This window comes from Talpa occidentalis, unplaced genomic scaffold (assembly GCF_014898055.3).
Source record: "Talpa occidentalis isolate TD23 unplaced genomic scaffold, MPIMG_talOcc4v2.1 talOcc4.13, whole genome shotgun sequence".
Classification (NCBI taxonomy): domain Eukaryota; kingdom Metazoa; phylum Chordata; class Mammalia; order Eulipotyphla; family Talpidae; genus Talpa; species Talpa occidentalis.
Genome location: NW_023601322.1, coordinates 96,107,185 through 96,132,195, shown reverse-complemented (window position 1 = coordinate 96,132,195; position 25,011 = coordinate 96,107,185). Strand labels below are relative to the sequence as shown.

The following is a 25,011-nucleotide window of genomic DNA, read 5'->3' as shown; positions in this document are numbered from 1 at the left end:
ATTCTGAATATCTGGTTTAATTTTCCTCTCAGTTGTCTTGGCTCATGGGTCAAGAGTGTTTGGCATTTGGAAAGTAATTATAATCAGGCCTCTGGCTACTATAAAAAGCTAATAGACAAGTACAAAGAGTTTGTGAAAAGACATTATTTCTAAGCAGGAAAGTACAGTCTTTTTCCCACCGATTTTTCCAAAAGAAAAATCTTACTGTTCTTCCCCCTCCCACCATTTGTAATTCCTCCAACAGAAAAGTTTGGTTTTTGCCCTTGCTCTCCTTTTTTGGCCCAGGATCTCTTACCCCAGAGAGGTAAAGAAGAGGGGGTTGGATGGTAGGAGGGAACTGCAGACCCTCTCCTAAAATACAAGGGCATTTCTCCTCATTAAGGATTTTCTATGCTTCCATTTTAGACAATTTTCCAGCTGAATTTGGAGCTTTGTTAATTATAGTAAAGTAAGAGCCACTCAAAAGATCCTACAAAAACATATGCTTGTAAAAATGCAGGTAGCTTATACAACCGAAACAAGCTAATTCTTACTACTCATCAAAACATGTTTGTGAGAAGAGCTTATTTTTGATGCTTTATTTCAACTTTGCTCAAAAGATACTTGATGGGGCCTCCCCGGTGGTGCAGCGGTTGAGCGCTGGGTTGCGAAGCTGCCCGCAGCCTCTGCAGTGCCGGTTCGATCCCCGGCTGCTCCCCGGCCACCAGAGGAGGGTCCCACATGGCGCGCAGACCTCTCCTGCCGCCCGCTGCTCCCCTCAGCAGTGTACTTCGGTCCTTCTGCCTGCTCTGCTCCCCGCTCTGGCTCTGGTGAATTCTCTCACCCTCCCGCGCTTCTGACTGTACCCAGTGCTTGTATAAATAAATAAAAATAAATCTTTAAAAAAAAAAAGATACTTGATGTCCTCAATAAAAAGAACAACTGCCACTTCTGAGTCTCTGGAATAGTGTATGAGACTCTGTGTGTGTGTGTGTGTGTGTGTGTGTGTGTTCGGGGACTATTTAGAAAATGTTTTATTTAATTGCAGAAAATAACAGACACACAAAGAACAGACACCCAGAGATCCAGAACTTAGAGTTCTTAGTATTATCAAATTTGTTTCCCTTGTTTTGAGTAAGAAGATAACTCATCACAGAAAAAATTTAAATTGCTTTTATTGCTAAATTGCAGGCTACTAGAATCAAACTCTAACAGTACCAGTCTTTTTGTTTCATTTTCTAGGAAATAGTAGGGGTTCAATGACAGCCTATCTATTCTGCACTTTCATAGATGTTAAGAATTGAATACAGTTTCTCCTATTATCTTTTTAGCTTTTACAAACACTCAAATGTATTAATGGACATATTTTGTGTGTCTTAGGAGTAAAATTTACACAGCTGTTTTATATAAAAAGTAGCATTCTGTATTTTGTCTTTTTCATTCAATGTCTTGCCAACCAGAACTTTTTAAGCAGAGGGGAACTTCAATACTCTCTTCCTCACATGGAACCATCCCTATATAATGAAGGGGGTGGGGAAAAGAGGGAGAAGGAGAAAGGACTATAAACTAAACAAGAATAATGTTAGTGTTGATAATATTTAGGTAATAGGTGCATGAGGGAGGTCCCTGTACCTGCTTTTATGCTTATAAATGTAAAGGTTTAAAAAAAAAAAAAAACTAGACCAAGATAGAAAAGACTCAGGATGTAGAAAAAAAATCTATCAAATGCTAAAAGGTATCATTAGGATAAAGATCATTTTTTCCCCTCAAATATCAAAATACCTTAGGTGAAGTATAGTCTATGAACTTTAAATGTAAGGTAAGTAAAAATGAAAACATTACTTTGCATTAGGGAAGCATGACCTGACAAATATTGAAATGTACTGAGCCTTCAGCGACAGATCAAGTCACGCCTTACAAAATGTCCCAGAATAAAGAGTGTGTCGGGGGAGCAACCACATGAGTATTTGGAGGCAGGGAGCCAGCAATGGAAATGCACACAGCCAAGTTTGTGAAAACGCTCTTCCTGCCTGATCATATATATTTCTAAAGATTTATTTATTTATGCATATAAGAACTGGGGTGTAGGCCAGAGGTACAGGAGGTGAGAGGATTCACCAGACAGAGTGGGAAGCAGAACAGGTGGATCTACTGAAATACACTGCTGAGGGGAGCAGCAGGCGAGACAGGAGAGGTCTGCTGTGCCATGTGGGTAGCTCCCTGGCTGGAGATCAAATTTGTGCTGCAGTGGCTGGTGATAGCTGGTGATAGTGCTGAGACTTAACCCCTGCGCCACCAGGGAGGCCCCTGCCTGATTAATTTTAATGAGCCTTAAGTGACTATGGAGACTTTTAATGATGCCACCTTACTTCTGCTTAGTGCCAGGACAGTTCACCTATATTATGAAAAGGTGAAAAAAATAGTCACAAACAGTGTTTGGTTTTATGGAATATCTACATCTGCCACCCCAAGCCAGCTTAGTTATACAGAAGCTTGCTAGTTTTAACAAGCAAAACACAAGCAGAACAGGTGCCTTTCTTATTGCTGCAGGTAAATTATGTCACCTTGTTTGGACACCAGCTGTGTGCTAACTCCTACAAAAACAAATAACACAAAACTGGAAACACTCCTAGCTTCCAGGAGTATTTGCAAGCTGGCTGGAACCGGCCTCTGGGGCTCACAGTTTCTTGGATGAGTTTTACCCGATGCAAATGAGAAGGGGCTGGCTTCAGCTCAAGCACCAGGATGTGCAGCCAAAGCACTGACAAAATGGGTGTCTAGGTGTGAAAGCCACTGTCTTGATGAAGTGTTAGTAACAGGTGCCCATCCCATCTGAGCCCTACTCTGCCTCCTTTGACCCTTCCCTAGTGGGGCCTCCATTTAGCCCTTCCTCTATCCAGCAGAAATAAATGCAATCAACACACTGTGTCTAGTCCTGACAGATAGCCTGGGTAACTGCATCAGCAATTTGCAACATTTAGCAAGTGCAATTTGGACAAGAAAGGCAATGGCCACAGAGGCCTCAAAACACAAAATTGTCCGTAGCGTGGCCAATTTGGTTGCAAAAAGTTTTTCTCTGGACAGGGCTTGAGTTTATGTCCTCAATTCAGTCCATAATAAAAAAATGCGAGATGTGATATGATAAGCTCAACCGCTGCTTCTCTCTGCCAAGTCTGACAAAATGGAAGGATTTTATTGGGAAAATGAAAAAAACCCACCTGAAGACGGCGAGAGTCAGAGACCAGAGCACGAGCGGCTTCCTCAGCTCAAACTTCGCCCGCTTGTTCATCAGGTGCCGACCACCGAAGATAAAGGCAGCGTACAGCGCGGAAAACAGGAATGATTTCTTCCTGCGAACAGACAAAAAGCCCAAATCTTATGAGATGAAGACCTCCATGCAATTAATTTTTAGGCATTCGAAGTGTTTGCCTATTCATCATCTACTAACCACCTGCTATTATTCCAGCCCACCTCGCTGAGCACTGCAAATGCCATCTTGGGGACCTCCCAAGTGGCTGGAGCGTATGTTCCCAGCGTTTGCTGCCATGGAGCTTCCCAGGAAACTGCCTTTGACAGGTGAGGTTGTCCAGGCGGAACAACCCGTGTCAGGATAGAGGTGGTTTCTTTTGGGGCGCTCTAAAACTTTTTTCTTGATTGAAAAAAAAATTGATTGGGCCTCAAGTATGAAGCTGTCCACAGCCACTGCAGCACCTGATTCGCCGGCTGCTCCCCTCAGCAGTGGATTTTAGTAAATCTGCCTGTTCTGCTCCCCACTCTGTCTCTGGTGAATCCTCTCACCCACTGCATCTCTGGCCTACACCCCAGCTCTTGTATGCATAAATAAATAAATCCTTAAAAAAAATTGATTCACCACACTACCTAGGTTTCCGGAGTGAAGTTTCACATTCGTAATTTCATACATCACAACCTGTCCGCGGCCCAACCTCCAGTACCATTTCATTCACCATGGACAAATTGCACCCTTCCAGCCCTCCCTCTCACCCCCTTTTTTCTATTTCCTCTGTTAACCACCAACTTTGTCAGGGTCCAAGTTGCAGTATTTCAACCACATAGACACTGAGGTACAAAAAGGAACATTTTCACTAAAAGGATTAATTTTATTTTCCAGAGTTCATTGGACAATTTAGATAGATGGATTTTTGAAATGATTCATCTTTATGGGAAGTAAAATATTTGGTGACTGTTAAGTCTTGGGCAAGAAAGTCATTTTAAAACTGAATCTCCCAAATAGGTTGATGACACTAACCGATGGTTTTGGAAAAATACTTGATGATTTAAAACACAAACATTAGGTGCCATGATGTGTCTAGGACAACTGAACTTACTACTTCAAGAAGTCTATAATGAGGAATCAAAATCTGGGATTGTTCCAGATTTACAACAACTAGAGAGATGTAACAATCAAATATAACAGGCAGAGCATTTCTGGATCCATATTTACATAAACCAATTGTAAAAAGACATATTTGTATAAAGCCAGAAAGTTGTCATAATTTTACAAGTTAATATTCATGGGTGAAATTATGTCTTGGATTTGCTTCAAAACACCCCTGGAAACAAATAAAAGTGAAACTATATTAAGGGTGGAGAAATGCAACGGGATGAAGAAATCTCGTTTGGGAGGATGGAGCATGGGGTCTCACATTCTCTCCACCTGGCGGTCAGATCTGGGTGGTACTCGGTCAGAAGGCATGAACAATACAAACAGAGGCTGCACGTCCTTGGCTTGCTACTGTGCCAAGGTGTGCCAAGGTGCACTTCACCGACCTGGACATTAGCCAAAGGCTAGACGATCAAGACCATAGACTGTGACTCAATAGAAAGCAGGAGGCCTTGTAAGTAATTTGAGCACCTGAGCATGCTTCCTGGTCAAGCCATGTTCCTATTAAAACGAGACTTTAGGGCCTCGCTGGTGGCGCAAGGGTTTAAGCACCGCAATGTGAAGCAATCCACAGCCTCTGCAGCACGAGTTTAATCCCCGGCTGGCCAGGGAGCTACCCAGATGGCATGGCAGGCCTCTCCTGTCTTGTCCGCTGCTCCCCTCAGCAGTGTATTTCAGTCAGTCTGCCTGTTCTGTTCCCCTCTTTGTCTCTGGTGGATCCTCTCACGCCCTGCATCCCTGGCCTATAACCCAGCTCTTGTATGCAAAAATAAATAAATCTTTAAAAAAATAAAATGAGACTTTAGGGGCTTTCCTGGTTGCACAAGGGGTTAAGGTGCAGCACTATGAAGCCATCTGCACCTTAACCATTTCACTGCAGCATGAATTCCATCCCTGGCCATGGAGCAGCACGGAGCAGCAGACCTCTCCTGGGTCATCCGCTTCTCCCCTCAAAAGTGTATTTCAATCAATCCACCTGTTCTGCTCCCCACTGTCTCTGGTGAATCCTCTCACCCACCCCCACATACCTCTGGCCTGTACCCCAATTCTTGTATGCATAAATAAATCTATAAAAATAAAATGGCACTCAACAAGATGAAATTTTTACAAAGTTTACAAGATAATTTCATGCAAGATGAAATTATCCCCACTCAATTAGATGAAAAAGGATTGAAAGAAAGTTACAGGCAATGCAGAAAGCAAAATGCATTAACCCAAGGAACAGTATTTGTAAAATGCTTCTATTTTTTCCAAACTGCTGACTTGTGACTTAGGAGGCATCTTCTTGACACAACTAATGCTCATTTGTCAGTGAATGCAAGTGGGCTCCTTGGTGAACACCACCAAGAGTGCAAAATAAAATCAACTCAAAAATAAAGGTCAAAGAAGGCACTTTCACTGAGTTTGGCAAAGATCTGGCACACAAAAGTGCTTAATAAATACGTGTTCTATAACCATGGTGGGAAAAATAATTGTGTGCCTGTATACGTGGGTGCTCAGAAGCACTGAGTATGAATGAAAACTCCGGTTTCCTCCTCTAGAATGAGAAAGTCTATTTCTATACTTCAAAGAGAAGTGGAAAAGTTTCCAGTTTCATGGGAACATTGAATCGCTCTCTGCATTGACACTGTAGAAGGGCTTATTAAAGAGAAGCAAAATTCTACCAAGTTAAATACAAAACAAGACAGACTTTCTAAATTACAAAGGTGACAATAACCAGTTTTATGGCTTAGGAAGTGATCCCTCTAGGTTGACAGTGTTAAAAGTCTATGTCACTTAATCCTCCTGATCATCCTGCATAGGGACCTTTTAAAGCACTGTCTTCCTTTTTTGGTGAAGGATATAAACTTAGAGATTAAGTAGCCTAGATCTCCCTGCTCCACTGTGGGGCACTTTTGGGGCAGGAAGGCAATATGTGACATGTTACACGTGATGTGTGATATGTTACCTTACAGCATATAGGAATTCCTTTAGCCCTCCTACTGAATTGCAGGGTTATTGAGTAAACTGTGTGGTACACAGTGAAAAGATGAAGAGGAATATCCACACCTTCATGTTTCAACCATCCTATCTCCTGGGCACGGAACACTCACGAACTGTATATCTATCTGTCTAAATCTATCTAGAGATAGATATCATTGAAAACTTTCCCTTAGAATTACATTGACCAATTGCAATCATGAGCCAAGTTAAATGGACATCTTTATATGATCTTATTCTCGCCATTAAGGGATAAATGATACACATCAAAGAACCAAGAAAAGAATTAAAATCTTCCCTCTGCATTTCCCCCCTCTAATTCCTTCAGTTCTCAATGAACAATCATGTCGCACTAACTTCCTTCAAGGACCATTCTTATTTCCCAGGTTTTCTCAAGATCTCTTTATAAACCTTCATTTCCATGTCAATCAATATAGAGACAGAATTCTAGAATTGCAAGGAGTCTTAGAGATGGAGCCCAATTTCCTTGTTCTACATGAGAGGGTATGGGGAAGGGGGTGCTGATGAGATTGGCTGTTCATGATCACACAGCCTCATTAAGCATGCCCAAATTGTCTTGACTGCAGTCAGGCAGGTAGGTAAACACAGACTAGTTGTCTCGGCTACATCTGGGTCACACACAATCCATCAATGAGAATGGGTTAAGATTAAATACCATAATAAAGTTTTTATTGCATACTATTAAACTTACTGTGGCAAAATTCAAATAACACTTTGCATTAGTTTAGATTCAACATGGGTTTCTTCTATAACAGGGAGTCATCTAAGGAAGTATTAACTCTTAACTCTTCTTCAAGTAATCAAAATGGCCCATTTATTGACTGTATCATGATTTTTCCATTTTATTTAGAAAGACCACACAAACCTTCAGCAAACCAAACAATGTCAGTGGATTAAAACTGCTTTTCTCTCTGGCATCTATTTGGCAAAAGTTCAGTTCTAGTCACAATAAATAATGACTTGTTGCTCAGCCCATTTACTATTTAATGTGGATAGATGACTTCCTTAATGCTGCAATAGCAAACTAATAATACTTCATATTCTGGCAGGCCACCATCGCCAGGTATAAGGGTGACACCCCATTGTTTTATTACCAGAAAACTTGTCATTGCAGATGGTATGGTCTCTTCTTATTTGATACACCTTATATGTACATGTTCCAGCCCAATCCTTTCCTGGAGGTACTTAATAAATACTTTTCAGGATGGTGGTTCGTAGCTATAATTACAGGGTAACCACCCAAATAAAGATGAAATACAGATGTGCTTTGAGATGGGATGCTTATATTTATTTACCTCTGTCCCCCTTCCATTTCTGCCCTCAGTATGAATAAAATGGATATTAGTGCATCGTCAACAAAGAACAATAACAACATTATCCTTAGTGATGTGGGTTTTTCTACCATGCTATTCGTTCAGCACATTCTTTGGAGGTGTTTTTTGTATTCTCACCACAGTAGCTACTTATGATTCACATTTATTGTTCTACCCAGCAACACATCTCAAAGAGCAAGTATACATTCAAACGCTTTTTTTCAAGCCCTGGGATTCCCCTGAGATCAGTACTTAGCTTTAGTCTCTTTAACATTCACATGAAGGTTTGTGCCAAGCTTTCTTGGACTCCTTCAAGAGCCAAAACAAGTTTATTTGAAAATGGCGAAACTTTCATGTGGGTAGCATTTCAACATGGGATAATTGCTCGTTATACTCAGGGAGATGGCCTGGGTTCCTTCATGTCCAAGTGACCTTGTTTTCTGGCTTCTGTGATGTGTCAGTTTCAAGGAGTTTTTGAAGTGAAAATTAAGCTATGAGGAAGAAGATCTAGAAACAGCTTCTGCCTTGACAAACATCTACCTGGCATGTAGAAAGTTCCAGATCCAAGAGTATGAAGCTGACACAAAAATGCCCACCTGTAAGGCCACATCTCTTTTAAGAGTTCTCCTTTAGTTGAATTGCAGAGTCAACTCCGAAAACAATAGAAGGTTCTGAAAGTAATTGTAAGGGAAAGACTGGAGAAAATAGCACGCTGATTTTTGCCACCATTCAGTGGGTGTCCATGGTGGTTAAGATTTGATTAAGCATATAAAGGAAGGCATTCTTGGGTGGGTTTTCTAATTAATGCTCTTTAATGTCCAGCCAGGTCTGGATTCTAGCCTTTTCTTTTCTTTTTTTTTTTCTTTTTTATTTATATATGCATGCAAGAGCTGGGTATAGGCCAGAGATGAGGGAGGGTGAGAGGATTCACCAGAGACAGAGTGGGGAGTAGAACAGGCAGATTGACTGAAATACACTGCTGAGGGGAGCAGCGGGGGACAGAAGAGGTCTGCTTCGCCATGTGGGTTGCTCCCTGGTGGGCCAGGGATCGAACTTGTGCTGCAGAGGCTGCAGATTGCTTCATAGTGTGGTGCTTAACAACTTGTGCCACCAAGGAGGCCCCTCTAGACCTTTCTTAAGACTTCAAGATACCAAGACTTCACCAAGGTATTTTTCTACATTAAAAATAAGGGAATACGTTGTTCTACAACTATCACTGGAAATTAATTCTGTGCCCTGAAATTTTGACAGAGTAATCTGTGATAATGGAAATATATCCATACCTTTAAGATTGACCCATAAAGCTAAGGCTAAAGAAAAGGGTGTTATTCTAATCTGTAAAGTTTAACCCAGGAAACCAAAGGTGTGATTTCTGAGTTTCTTTGAGTTGCAAACACCTCTTTCTTCTCATTCTGCTTTCCCCTCAGATGTTAATTTAAACATCACAGGTTCTCATTTTTATTTTTTATAGGCGAAAAAACCATTCTTCATTATACAGTTTTTCTATGGAAGAAGGGGGGCTCCCTCAAAGTGGGGTTGTATCTCGTACAATGGATTTAATAGCGAGTTTCCATAACAGGCTTCGAGATCCCTTTCTGGGAAAGCACTACCCATTGGGATAGACTTGTCACAAAATGTTGCTTGCATGAATCGGCCAACATATTGTTTCACCCCCTTGTCACCTTTAAAAAAAAACTTGATGAATTCTATGTTCCTGCTAGTTTTCTTTTTGCAACTGGAAATAGGATCTTTGGGGGAAAAAATACTTCAAGATGTTACACACACAGGCAGACCTTAAAAACCTCCAGCATTCTAATACTTAAATTGTCAAGTTTATCAATTAATTACTTTTGTTTCCTCACATGCTTTCACTTGCTGATGAAAAATGGTGACATCTGCCCATTAGAAATGTAATGAACTGTTATCGTTTTCATTCATTATCTGGTTATTATGCTAGAGAATGAATAATAGATGAATCCCGATGTAGGAGTCAATTCCAATCTAGTTAAAAGACAGAAAAACAGTGTTTTTAGATGATGTTTGACTAAAAATTGTGAGACAGATTGTTGTCATGAGAAAATGCTCTGTGGGAGGAGGACTTTGAAGTGGACTCTTTAGGCTTTCCACGAATGGGCAGAGACAATTCGGAATTTGGCACAGGAAGGGCATAAGTATGGCATTCGGCTTTGGCTATGTGGGGAGGACCTGATGCTTTAATTTGGGGTGGCAAAGGCAGCCTCAAGACAGATGGCTGGAGCTCGGCAATCTGTGTGGCAAAGGTGGGGTTGGTTGCAATATGTTGTGAGGTATGTATGTGGCCAGTAATTTGTTACGAATCATGAAAGTTAATTAAACTTCACAGAACTGAAATCTGTGGCTTACTTTTCTTTTCCTTCCTGCTTTTTAAATACATAATACATCTGCTCATGTTTATACCATTATGGGCCTTGGGTGAGAGAAAGAGAGAGAAGAATTAGTGCTTGTGACCCCCCAGGAAGGCAGATGGAGAGCTACTGGTTGAAGCCGTGCAGACCAGACAAAGCCATTGAGCTGGGAGGGGGCAGAATTAAAAGCATATTTGGGAGCAACTTGACATTAATTATCTGTAGTCTAGTGGTAGACACAGCCGAAGTGAGATCCTACATCTCTAAGTGGGGATATTCTGTGTCTTCCCCACACTTGGCTGCCAAGGGAAAGCAGCTGCAGAAGTTCATGTGTGTGAGCTGAGGGGACTTCTTTAGGGAACTGCTGAGCTTTCCAAAATCAGGTGGTGGGCCTCCCTGGTGGCATAGGAGTTAAGTCTCAGCACTATCACTGCTGAGGTCTGAGTTCCATTCCTGGCCAGGGAGCTGACCCATATGGCACAGCAGACCTCTCCTGTATCGCTTGCTGCTCCCCTCAGCAGTGTATTTCAGTCAGTCTGCCTGTTCTGCTCCCTACTCTGTCTCTGGTGAATCCTCTCACCCCCTTCCCCCATACCTCTGGCCTATACCCCAGTTCTTGTATGTATAAATAAATAAATTTAAAAAAAAAGAAAAGAAATTATCATGTGGCACCACCTCTACACAATTTATTTAAGAATTAATATTCTGTTCCAAGAAAAGTATAGCAAATTGGTAGTGTAATGTTCATTCAGTAAAACTGATGGTTGATTCAGTGTCCCAAGTTGTCATGTAGAGCAAATGTCCATTCTAATCCTAAATTATTGCATCTTAGAGATTCAAGAATATTTGTTTTAAAAGACATGGTTTGACAAGACTGGTTAGGAGGAACCAATTTCAAGGTTAGAACCAAACATTTTAGTAGATCCTAAATCAAGGAGAGATTTAAGACTCCATTCTTTCTTTGACAAAGGCCATAGCTTATCTCCTTACAAAGAGACTAAAGCTTACCACCACCTCTGAATAAAAATTTAACCAAAAACGCATTAATGGCTTTATTAGACAAATCATCCACCTCAAAGCAAACTAATAATGAGCTCTCACTTGACAAAACAATGTAAATTTTCTGCTTTGAAAGCATTGTTCTCAATGCCCCATCTTGCTTCTTAGATGGTGTGACTGTCACTTCAAGTTAGAATTTCTAAGTAGTTATCTTATCTGATGACACCAGCCATACTAACACATTAAACTCTGTGACCATTTAAAAAACAGTCAGTTCTCCATAGGAGAGGAAGCCTGTAGAACTCAGAAAGTGATTTCATTAGCAATTCAATCATTGTGCTGGGCCTCCCCGGTGGCGCAGCGGTTGAGCGCTGGGTTGCGAAGCTGCCCGTGGCCTCTGCGGCGCCGGTTCGATCCCCGGCTGCTCCCAGGTCACTGGAGGAGGGTCCCACATGGCGCGCAGACCTCTCCTGCCGCCCGCTGCTCCCCTCAGCAGTGTACTTCGGTCCTTCTGCCTGCTCTGCTCCCCGCTCTGGCTCTGGTGAATTCTCTCACCCTCCCATGCTTCTGATTGTACCCAGTGCATGTATAAACAAAACAAACAAACAAATAAATAAATAAACAAAACATGCCTCTATAAAAAAAAAAAAAAAAAAAAAAACAATCATTGTGCTAATTCCACTAAAGAAATGCCCTTTGTTCTAAGACATAGAAAGGTTTCATCTGAATTTCCTAGGAAGAGATGCTTCCTTAGTAAGGCTGTTTTGAAATATATTGCTAGTAATCATAATGGAAAGCATACTAAAACTCTGAAATGGCCCCTATGTAATTAAAAACGTGAGTGATTCCCTGTCACCAGCTCAAAGTTTTACAACTTACAGTCTTAAAGTCTATTGTATAACATAAGTGAATTATTAGTGATTTTTCACCCCAAATAAGAAATTTTCTTGCAACAGAAATTGTCAAACATGAGTCAAATTTGCAAAGTTAAGAAGAAATACTTGTCTAATCCACTCTACTGGCTTGCTAACCAAGAAATATAAAATAGAAATTCGGTGATATGAAATGTTAAAAATACATAAAAATAAAGAGTGAAATAGGAAAGTCTGCCTTCTGCTTGTCATCATCCAGAAGAATCTGACTGTTCTGTAGATAATAGATTTATCCAAGAGCTGGAGATTAAAACCAGAAGTGAAAAACACACTATGAAAAGCTCATAATTATTCAGAAGACATGGAAACCGGATTTCAGGTTTACAAGATCAAGTCCACTTCAGACATAGAAATTTCCCCAGACTTAAATTAGAATGACAGATACGCAGACAACTATGTAATCAGGCATAAACATACCCAGGTATGCAAGTGCTTTATACTGAAGGGCTAAAATGATTCATTTCGGTTGCATTTTACTACCACCCTATATTTATAACGAGTTTTTGTTTATCCTAATTGCTTCCGACAAATGTACAACAGCTAGGAAATACTATCAAGGAAAAATTACATGTTTTGATGTCAACTGTGAGTGATTCAATAAACAGTTGTGAGGAACTGCTGGATAGAAATTTTGAAAGTATATTGGGAGTGCAATGAGAAAATATTCCTCAGATGCTATTTCTGGATAAGGGAGAAAACAGCCCAGCAGGGATAGAGATTATTTCATGGTATTGCTCGCGGATACCTTTTTGTTACTCAAATGAAATTTACATGAAAAATTAAACCTGAGTAAAAACTAGCAGTGACAAGGATATTTGACCAAGGTGGTGAAAATGACAGACATTTTTCATCCAAGAGATATCATCCGATTATCCAAGAAAGAACAAGCGATTGCATTTTGCTCCTGAAAATAATAATGTGCCAAGATCTTGAATAGGATACTCATGTTTTGCCTTCAAAGTTTGAATGTTCATTCAGTGACATAAGATGGACAGTAGCCAGGAGGAACCTGGTCTGTCTTACCTTTGCAAGCTGCTGTAACAAATTGCCACAAACTCAGTGGCTTGAAACAACATGCATCTATTCTCTTACAGTTCTGGAGGTCAGAGGTCTGAAGATGAGTCTGGGATTCCTGGCCTATCTTCCTTCTGGAGACTCTAGGGCAAATGTTTCCTGGCCTTTTCCAGCATCTGGAGTCTGCCTACATTCCTTAGCTGGTGGCCTCTTGCTCCCTCTTCAAATGCATTGACCCCCCCTGTTTTCTCTGACCACTCTGGCTACTTCGATCATCACATCACATGCTTTGACTTGGGTCCCTCTTGGGCCTGTTCTCAAGGACCTAAACATGCCCCAGGTGGATCCAGGACCACAGCCTGAAATTGAAATGGTTCTCCAATTTTAAGGACCCATGTGGTTTGATTGGGCCACCCCAAATATTCCAGAATCTTACCTCAAATTCCTTACCGTAATCACACTTTCAAAGTCTTATACTATGTAAGGTGACGTATTCACAAATTCCAGGGACTAACACATGGACATCTTTGGGGGACAGTTATTCAGAGCACTGCATGGATAGATCTGAATAACATTAAGTTCAAATGCCATCTTTCTTCTGTAACACACAGAGGAATGCTTTAAAGGTGGCAAACCTTTCATCTCTGGTCTCGGTTTGCTTGCTCTAAAGCCACCTGCTTTCCTCCAACTCAACTGTATTTTTTAATCCGAGAAGCCGACAGTCACACGGTCCTGTGCTACCTAAGTCAGAACATGCTATCCTCAAGTCACTCAAAAACACAAACTCACAGAGACCAGTACTTGAGCTTCTGGTAGTAACATAGGACTTAGTACATGTTACAACAGAGTAGGCACCAAAGAGGAGACATTCTAGCAAAACAAACCAACTAACCCAGTGTATTAGCCCATATTAGTAAATATTCCACGGACCCTAACTGTCACAAGTTCTACATGACCATCTTATACTTTTTTTTAATTAAACTTATTTATTTCCTCAAATCTTTGTTCATTTTTGTCCAGTATTTGAATTCTCATCTTACACTCTTTTGCAATAGCCAGGATCGTGTAACTTTTGGCCATCATCAGATTCATCTTCCTGTTTCATACTTCACACTTACTGTTCAGTTGCTAACAGTGAGTCTTCATGTCAGCGTGTCCTGACAAATGCTAACTCCCTTTTCTCTGTAACACCTTCTTTTGGTTTCTGGAACAGCATTTTCTTTTATTTCATCTTCAACTTCACCACTGGCTCTTTTTTCATCTCCTTTGCTGGCTCCCAGATAGTAGGCTGTCTTTGTCTATATGGGTGGTTCTCCGTGGGGGTGAAGATGTTGCCCCCCAGAGAGCGTCTGCTGAGATACTTTTTTTGCTTTCACAGCTGGAAGGGTTTGTTGGCTGTTGGTCTCCAGGGTGGAGAGACCCTGGGGACTTTACAGGACAAAGTTCCACAGCAAAGAATCACCTGGCCCCACTGTTAATATCACCAAAGTTAGGAACCCCAGCAAGACAGAGAAATGTAAAGAAATAGACTAAGAAAAGAGAAATTGGGAAACCTAAGAGTGTTCAAATGTGCTACAGTCTCAGAAAACTGGTAAACCGGCCATGACGATGTTACTTATGCTTCATACTCTCAGGCTGAAACGAATTGCTGCGAATGAGTCCCAAGCACAGGGCAAATAGAGGAAGCTTCTCACTTCAGACCAGCAGTTCAATTTAAAGTGGAAAACAGGACCTCCCTGGTGGTGCAGACATTAAATCTGAGTGCTATCAACAGCCGCACAAGTTTGATCCCCCAGCCAGGGAGCTGACCTACATGGCGCAGCAGATCTCTCCTGTCTTACCCTCTGCTCCCCACAGCAGTATATTTCCATCAATCCGACTTTTCTGCTCCCCATTCTGTCTCTGGTGAGTCTTCTCACCCACCCCCCTGCACCTCTGGCCTACACCCCAGCTCTTCAATGCATAAATAAAAATAAATCTTAAAAAAGAAAATGGAAAACAAGCAAAACAGCCAATTCAGTTCCACTTGCCCTTCAGTATTTTAGTTCCACATCTGCCTACAGTGACACCAGGGTCCAGCTGGCCTGGGAGCCAGAGGGGATGAACCAGCACATCTGTCATAATGTTTCCCTTGCCACAAAGTTCAGGCAGGGCCAGGCAGGACCTCATTTTACAACATCTCTCCAGGCAAGAGAAAGAAATTGAAGTGGACCAAGCCACTCCGTCCCACCCCCACACAGAACTCTCCTTGAAGTCAAATTCCAATTACTTCTGCATCTCTTTACTAACCAGCCTTACAGTGTAAGGGAGTTCCCTGATAGTCCAGCCTGACTTAGCCCCATCGGACAATGCCATAAAAACATGCCAGACCATCAGAACTTACAGATCTTCCTGACCTTCTATGTTCTTACCCAATTTCTCAGAAATCATTAAATGACAATGATAACAATGAAGATTTCTGTAACATAAATTTTTTTTACAGTTACTAATAGGAACAGCTCTTCTTCAAGTCTCAGGATTAGGTGTCATCATAGGATAAAAGATGCCAATGGTAATGAACAATCAATTACACTGTTTTCAAAATCTTTGAACATATACACATATATATATATATGTATATATATACATACATACACACACACACTCTCTCACACGTATATATTAGCTATGCTCAGGCCTCTGTGCTCCTATATTTCCACCATGTTTGGAAACATGTATTCTCCTCTGATTTGTGTCCTAAGCTGCTCTCTGCTGTGTACCCATCATGGTTTCTACAGAGGCAACTAGTTTCCAAAGCCAGTTCAGGAAACTTTCATCTTCATATCTGTTAACATTCCCACAGAGATGTTCACTTGTCTCTGTTTTTTCCTTCATGTGCAGATTCAAAGCCAGGAAAAAAATGATAAAAGTCCTTCTTTGGGGGGCAGGATGTTTAACAGAAAAAGTTCAAGGTGTATCAAAAAGATGGAAATTAAGAACATAACTCCCATTTCCTCAGAGACTGGGATTTGATTTTATTTTTAAAAGTTTCTTACTACGACTAAGTTGAGAGGCAGGAATAATTTCTGTACTTCCATGTCAGGTCATTTCTGGGACATGACTAAGGTATAACTGTGATTAATCCAGTGAAGGTTCTGAGGAAAGATTCTCAAGACCACAACACCCATTGCATCCTTTCCTTCAACCAGACAGCTCTGGGAGGAAGCTGAGATGATTAAGGAGAGAGAGTGTGTATCCGACTCAAGGTTTCTTTGAAAGCCAGGTTCTGTTCCACAGGGCATTCCCCTGGGGGATGTGCATGCGCAGGGAACCCTCCTTTGCATGAGTCATGTGCAGCCACAGCTGCAGGCAGGCAGGATTCTCTCTGTTCAGTAAGCCCTTGCTGCTACTGTTCTTCATTGTCAGGGCCGACTTATTAGACAATGAGATTTGAGAGTAAGAATATTCCCTGCTTAGCTGAGCTGACATGGAAAGGTATCCCTCCAGAAGAAAATTCTATCAAAAAAGGACTTGATCAGTAGTTTATTCAAGATGCAGCCTTTGTCCAAGGTATTCTGGAACGTAGTTGAGAAAGTCCAGATGCTGAGATGCTGCAGCAACATTGGAAAGTGTTTACTGAACCATTGCAGGCTGCGGTTCTCCAAGTAATCTCTGCCACAGGAATTTACTGCTCTGTTAGAGAAACAAAATCGAAGGCAGGCTTGGAATGCGCAACTGTGCATTGCTCCAGACTACCAGCATAGAAGGTGCTTAAATTTGGTCAAAGGATTCATAACTTTTTATTTTATTTTTTTTTTAATAGAGGCATGTTTTTATTTATTTATTTGTTTGTTTGTTTGTTTGTTTGTTTATACATGCACTGGTACAGTCAGAAGCACGGGAGGGTGAGAGAATTCACCAGAGCCAGAGCGGGGAGCAGAGCAGGCAGAAGGACCGAAGTACACTGCTGAGGGGAGCAGCGGGCAGCAGGAGAGGTCTGCGCGCCATGTGGGACTCTCCTCCGGTGGCCGGGGAGCAGCCGGGGATCGAACCGGCGCCGCAGAGGCCGCGGGCAGCTTCGCAACCCAGCGCTCAACCGCTGCGCCACCGGGGAGGCCCGGATTCATAACTTTTTAAACAGAGCCCTTGTTGTACTGCAGGCAGTGTTCCTAGTATTCCAGTGGTTCACTGATGTGTCAAAGAACCCACCATCATTCCCTTTTGCAGACTAAGGAACAAGTTAAGTAGTTTATACAAGAAGATATAGCTTCTAAGTAAGATTGTTGGGATTGAAACTTGACAGCGGAGGGCCACACCTGTGCACTCAACCAACACAGTGATTTCTCATCTACAAAGAGATGATCACTCAGACCATCCTCTCAAGAGTAGGGGTTTGTAGCATCACATTCCCCAACTTCCTCTCATACCCCATTGTTGCGACATTCAAAACTGTAAAAAAAAAAAAATCACATTTGAAACATTTCTTCCCCCAAGAAAGTGTGTAAGTTGTATTCATAAAGCTATTTATTTTATTAAAAAGAAATAAACTTGAAGATAAACTACAACACTGCCCTAACTTAAGAGATCAAACACTCCAGAGACTATTTCCCCCAAAGCCATCACATACTACCTGACTGTTTTTATATGCTGATGGTCCTAATCCCTGGATCACTATGGTGGAATGTGCTGGAAGACCTCTGCCATTACACAGGTTGTGTAATGCTACATCTTCCTACCTAGATTGACCCTGCAGTTGTAGCTGTCCAAAAGAACACACACTATTGCTATGCTTTTGAGTCTATACTGAAGATCGTTGAGAATATGTACAAGGCTACATATAAGGGCATGTAAGCATTAAATCACACAAAGGCAAGCACTTGATATTTTCTCACTAACTTGTTTGTTGAAATGTCAGTGTCATGAGGTGGGTTATGGGTTTTCTAAAAATTTGAACAGATTTGACATGCTCTCTCAGACTATATCCAAAGGCTTTTACGGGACTCAAATAACTATGCCTGCCCTGGAATCGTTCCTTGTAACACTGTAGGCTATAGCTATACCCTGTTCTTGAAAACACACCACACCCTTGGCCCCAACTTGCCTTTGCACACACCATTCCCACGACGAGTACCAGACTTGGCTTACTTTGTGATCTCTGCGACGCTTTGAGCTCTTCCCTCTTATCACCACTGTGTCACATACCTTGATGGGTACTGACTGCAACCCTGGCCTCTCTGCATTTCATGCCCACGGCTTCAGGTCTGTAATCCTGAAGGGCACAAACTGAGCCTAACCCCGCTTTCAGTGCCCACAGCTTTATACACAGTGCTGGCTCTCCTGATACGTGAATGAACGATACAGTGGCTATTTTAAAAATCTTGCAACTTGGGGGCCTCCCCTGGTAGGACAGGTGGTTGAGCGCAGCGCTGTGAAGCTGTCCGCAGCCTCTGCAGCGCGGGTTCAATCCCGGCCAGCCGCCTGGAATCCCACATGGCGTGGCAAACCTCTCCTGTCTCGCCCGCTACTCCCCTCAGCAGTGTATTTTGTCAGTCTGCCTGTTCTGTTCCCCGCTCTGTCTCTGGTGGATCCTCTCACCCACCCACGCATCTGGCCTGTACCCCGGTTCTTGTATAAATAAATAAATAAATAAATAAATAAATAAATAAATAAATAAATAAATAAATAAATAGAAATCTTTAAAAAAAAAAATCTTTCAACTTGGGAGTACTTTAAGGGAAAAGAAAAAAAAATCTATATCCAGGACCCTGAATAGGATAAACAATGCTCAGGTTATCTGTGAACCTTTGCTTGAAACGGCACTGATTCTAGGTCTAAACAGTACAAATGATATTTTATTATTTTTTCCTCAGGAGCGCAAAGACTCCTACAAATTAAACTGAATGTAATTCTATTGAATTGTTTAAAAACCTCTCTTTGAACTATGATGCTTCTGCTGAGGTGGACCTATCAATACCACTCAGGAATGTTAGAAAGCAATCCCAGTTTCTGCAGTTCTTGCTGGCCAGGGACACGGTAATGCTTTCTCAACATTACCGTTGGCACCCAGTAAGCAAGAAGGGTTAGGAAGACAGAGAGTGAGCCTGGCACTGTGATAGCATTATCACATTTCCTCTTGGTAGCTACCCTTCCACAATCAATGGAATCTCTGTTCTTTCCTGATTCATTTCCAGACAGACTGTGTGAAGGGTCAAGCCTTATCTGAAATCAAAAGAATGCCAGCAACATCATACTTCTTTGATGATAAAGAAAACATGTTTGTTTGGATACAAATTATTATAATGAAAACCCCAAAGGTACTATTTGATGTCTATCAACAGGTAAGGAGGAGAGGGGTGGTACCTGATTCAGGTGAGGAGGCAGTGACTCATGTTTTCCTGGTGGGACGGTAAAATGATAGCTGTCTCGGAAAAACAATTTGTCAAGTATCAGTACTTTTAGTCCTGCAATTCCACTTTAAGGAAACTGTCTAAAGCAAACCATGCTCTTAAATATGGTAAAGACTAAATAATCACTATAGTACAAGAGTGAAAATGTAGCCCCAATCTCTAAGAGTCAGGATATACTACAGGTACAGTCACTCAAAAGACTGTTCTACAGCAATTAAAGTTACATAAAATGTATATAAATTCTAGCTATGGGAGAAAAAAAAAAACATAATGTGGCATAATTAAAAATGGGGAGAAGAAATACCTCCCACCCTAAATTATAGCCATTTTTAGCAGGTGGCAAGATTGTGCAAGCTCCTTTTTTTTTTTTTCAAGCTCCCATTAGTTTAATGCTACAAACTGAAGGTTTTTTATATCATCAAATTAAACTTTAAAATGTTTTTATTTTTTAAAAGTACAAAATGGTAACCACACCAGGCATTTTGGTGGTAGTTGAGTGAAAACTTCCACAAATTCTGCTTCTGTCTTATTGGTTTTTTAAAATATGTATTTATTTATGCATACAAGAATTGGGGTGTAGGCCAGAGGTACGGGGGCAGCGGCGGGAATGAGAGGATTCACCAGAGACAGAGTGGGGAGCAGAACAGGTAGATCTACTGAAATACACTGCTGAGGGGAGCAGCGGGGAGACAGGAGGGGACTGCTGTGCCCTACGGGTCAGCTCCCTGACTGGGGATCGAACTCATGTTGCAGAGGCTGGCAATAGCTTGAGAGTGCTGTGTCTTTAACCCCTGCACCACCAGGGAGGCCCCTGCTTCTGTCTTATTATAAGATGCATCATTGTGCCTACTGGAACCACAAATAGCTGAGTCTCAGTCGGGATTGTCATAGTGGGCTCCGTGATCTTGAGTAACATCAGTTCACATTTTTATCTGCCTCAGGGTACTGGGAACACCTGGTTCTTAGGCTGTTGTAAACCATCAAAATACTGAACCTGGCAGCACCTGACAGATAAGAGGGACTCAATCCAGGCTACTGGCTGCTATTGCTTATGTCAGAGCCAAACCAAAGAGATTTACTAGAATCCAAATGCAAAAATCAGGCTGCTTGGGTTTTTTATGGCCAAAGGTATTTCAAGTCTTGCTTGATCACTGTAAAGGTATATATGATATGAGAACTCCTGTGAATTTGATATTAGCCTTTTGGGAATACTTCAAAAAGCAATCCTGAGCAAAACAGCACAATCCAAATTTGTAAGGAAACAAGAACTTTTATGAAAAAAAAGTCATTGAGACAGATATCTCAGTTTGAAGGTATACAGAAGGAATATTGTGAAACAATGATCTGAACTCCTTATTCTTATAAATATTCCTAGACAGGAAGAAGGACACAGGTTTCTTAGGGTTTCTTAGATGGCAAGTCATTCTAGAACTGAGCTAAAAAAATGCTGATTCACTTAAAAGCACTATGCTTAGGAATAGTAACAATTGAAAATAGATATGCACATGTCTTCTACATGAGGTGTTTCTGAAACACCTAAAACAAAAATGCTATGGGTGAATGAATACACTTTCATCTGATCTACTTACAGTTATTTAAGTACTAGTGTTGCAGTAAAGAATGGAAATTAAGTCCAAGCACTTGGCTGCCTCCTGCTGCAGCTAAAGTTCATGGAATGCTGTGACATTAATGTTGTACACTTCTTTTCACGACTTAAGTGTTTTACAGTCAAACACGTTTACTGCAGCAAATGGGAGCTGAGATCATATGGCCATGCAGCCTCCTAGGAGGAGAACACACTGTATTGTGAGCTCGATGCTCTGCCTTGGGGGTAAAAGACAAACCTGGACACAAGGTAAAAGACTGATCTAACCCAGACGTTCTGGTGGGAAGGACGGGGCACTCTGACTACGCCGAATCAGCTACTGGCCAAGCATCTGCCTTCGACCCCACACTCCAGGTACAGTGACCCATCCAATCATGAGCAAATCTCCCAGCCGTGAGCGGGCAGGCACAAGAACTTTCTCCTGGGGGCTGACAACAGCTGGTCTTCCAAGGGAATCTATGCACAAGTCAAGAGGGGCTGAAATTGTGAAGCTTATCAGTATCTTTATTTCGCTCCTATTGGCTGCTAAAGACAGAGATAATGTGGTAGCTAGGGCTAAATCCAGCCTTTTCAGTCACACTGGATGCTCCACTCACCCAAACTGTCAAGGGACAGAAACCTGAGCGGCAGTTCTCAGGATGAAGTAGCCTCAATGGGGGCAACACAATCCCAATAGCTAATATCTATTTTTGCTTAAAAAAATGGTGTTGAATCATCACTGACTTACAATACTATGTAAGTTTCAGGGTACAGCTTCACACCTCTGTGTGGGCATGACTCAGCTCATCCAGCAAAATTCCAGTGCCCTCCCCACAATTAAATTGACCAACCCTCTACTCTTCTTTCCCACTGCTCCCCAAACACCATATTTTTGCAGGGATTTGTTAGTTCATTTGCTTCGGTTATTTACATTCCACATAGGAGAGAAACCATCCAGTAATCTTTTCTCCTTCTGATTTATTTCCCTTAGCGTAATCACCTCAAGTTCTATCCATGTTGCAAAAAGGAAGATTTCATCTTTTTATATAGCTGAATAGTATTCCATTTAACATATAGACACCACGACTTTTATCCAATCATCTGTAGATGGGTGTTTAGTTTCCTGTCTTGGCTATTGTGAATAATGATATTTGTGATAATAATAATGATACTGTGAATGAAAGATATTTTAAAAGCAAGTATCTTTTCAAACTAGTGTTGTGTTAGTCTTCCTCACCTCTATTTTCTGAGGAGTGTCATTATGAGGAATGTCAGTCTGCAAAATTCTCATTCAAGGGGCCTTCCTGGTGGCACAAGGGGTTGGGTCTCAGCACTATGAAGCTGTCGGCAACCCGTACAGCACAAATTCGATCCCTGGCCAGGGAGCTGACCCACATGGCGCAGCAGACCTCTCCTATCTCCCTGCTGCTCCCTTCAGCAGTGTATTTCAGTACATCTGACTGTTCTGCTCCCCACTCTGTCTCTGGTGAATCCCCTCCTTCTCCCTCCCCCCTGCACCTCTGGCCTGTACCCCAGTTCCTGTATACATAAATCAATAAATCTTTAAAAAATAAATAAGGGCCTCCCCGGTGGCGCAGCGGTTGAGCGCTGGGTTGCGAAGCTGCCCGCAGCCTCTGCGGCGCCGGTTCGATCCCCGGCTGCTCCCTGGCCACCGGAGGAGGGTCCCACATGGCGCGCAGACCTCTCCTGCCGCCCGCTGCTCCCCTCAGCAGTGTACTTCGGTCCTTCTGCCTGCTCTGCTCCCCGCTCTGGCTCTGGTGAATTCTCTCACCCTCCCGCACTGCTGACTGTACCCAGTGCATGTATAAACAAAACAAGCAAACAAACAAACAAATAAATAAATAAATAAATAAAACATGCCTCTATAAAAAAAATTTAAAAAATAAATAAAATTATCATTCAAGACATGGCACATATGCAACAATAAGAAAAGTCAGTCTTACCAACAGGACATGGACATTATGGCCAAGAATTTTTTTTTTTTTTTAAGATTTATTTTTATTTATTTATACAAGCCCTGGGTACAGTCAGAAGCGCGGGAGGGCGAGAGAATTCACCAGAGCCAGAGCGGGGAGCAGAGCAGGTAGAAGGACCGAAGTACACTGCTGAGGGGAGCAGCGGGCGGCAGGAGAGGTCTGTGCTCCATGTGGGACCCTCCTCCGGTGGCCGGGGAGCAGCCAGGGATCGAACCAGTGCTGCAGAGGCCGCGGGCAGCTTCGCAACCCAGCGCTCAACCGCTGCGCCACCGGGGAGGCCCATGGCCAAGAATTCTTATCTATAACTCACGATGATGCAACAAGAGCTGGGGCTTTACCTAAATGACACCAAAATTATTTTAGTCCATTAAATAGATGAATTTAGTGGTGGTGGGGCATAACTTGACTGAGTTCAACAATTTTGTCGTGTAGTCACTGAAATTTACATGCTAGGTGTTCATTGCAAATGTCAGTTTTGAGTTTCCACAGCTGCCCCAAAGAAGAAAGGTTGTGTGTTTTGACAGCAAAATAACTACATAGGAAAATACATTTTTCTCTTCCTTTCCACCCCAGTTGAGCCTCCTCATTATGCATTCAGGAGCTATTCATTTAGCAGACTGTGCGCCAAGCCCAGTTGCCATCTCTGGAAATGTATCTGCCAACGAGGCAGACAAGAACACCTGCTCTCACGGAGAAAATCAGTCTGCAGACTAAAAAAAAAAAAAATAACAGCATAAAAAATAACACGGTCAGTTAGAAGATTACAAATACTCTGGAAAGAATAAAAAGCAAAGTTTTGTAAGGGGGCTTAGGAGGTAGGAACTGATCATAGCTTCCAACAGAGTGGCCAGCTAGGTAGGCGCATAGAGATGGTGGATTTGACCAAGAAATTTGAATTGAGGGAGTGGATTGCTCTGGGAAAGGCTGCAAGAGGGCAGCACAACGAGGGCAAGCACAAATTCACCAGATACTGCCAATTTTGTCTTTAGAAATTTCAACCTACTAAGATCCTGTTGAGCAGTATGTGTAAGTTTGTATCAGAGCAATCATTCTTGCTTTTTTATTTTATTTTTTTCTTTCTTTTTTAAAAAAATATTTATTTTATTTATTTATGCATACAAGAGCTGGGGTGTAGGCCAGAAGTGTGTGTTGGAGGTTGCGATGAGAGGATTCACCAGAGACAGAGTTGGGAGCAGACCAAGCAATTCTACTGAAATACACTGCTAAGGGGAGCAGCGGGCGAGACAGGAGAGGTCGGCTTCACCATGTGAGTTAGTTCCCTGGCTGGGGATCGAACTCTAGCTTCATAGTGCCAAGACTTAAACCCTTGCGCCACTAGGAAGGCCCAATCATTCTCTTTCTTTCAGTAACTATCATAGCCACACACGTTTGCAGAGTCCTAAATAACATTCAGGACCACAAGCATAAAGATATCTCAACTATGGTAAAGAAAGTTTACTCATTTGTATAAGTAACTGAAACCTTGTTTAGAGGATAAGTATTATTATCCATCTGTGCTTCAAGAAATCCCAGCACTTTTGGGATTGTGATACCACCTCTTATCAATTAAGTTAGTCCATCGGCAGAAGATTATGAAGTACTACAGTAGAATCTAGAATTAAGACAGATCTCAAGTACCTTGCCACTAAAGATCAATTCATCTAATCTTTCCTCCTAAAGAAGGCATGTATTCTTCTTTCAGGTTTTTTCTTGCACACCCAAATCTGAATATACAAACACAAACTCTTATTCCCCATCTAGAGACAGAATTCGATTTTCTATAAGCACATTAATTCTGCTTCACCGACAATGTAGCTTTAGGACATCGTTGTCCAATAAAAGGGAGGGGGGTAGTGGTGGTGATGAATAATAATCCCTGCCAGGGATAGGGAAATAGGTTTTCATACTTCTTCTTGAGTCAGGAGGGGACTGCGGGATACGAAAGTCACTTTTTAATATATATTTCTGTAAATGTACATAGGAAGAAGCAAAGCCTAATGGTACCATGGAAATTAGAAC

General features: G+C 41.8%; 1 protein-coding gene across 2 annotated transcripts in view; it reads right to left on the bottom strand.

Moving 5' to 3' along the window:
- Nucleotides 1-25,011, bottom strand: part of ELOVL6 (ELOVL fatty acid elongase 6) — a 126,807-nt gene that overhangs the window by 34,084 nt on the left and 67,712 nt on the right. For both annotated transcript variants that reach the window (XM_037509553.2, XM_037509554.2), the window contains exon 4: nucleotides 3,198-3,329. In XM_037509553.2, the coding sequence (XP_037365450.1) occupies nucleotides 3,198-3,329 (132 nt within the window). The remainder of the gene's footprint in view (nucleotides 1-3,197; nucleotides 3,330-25,011) is intronic.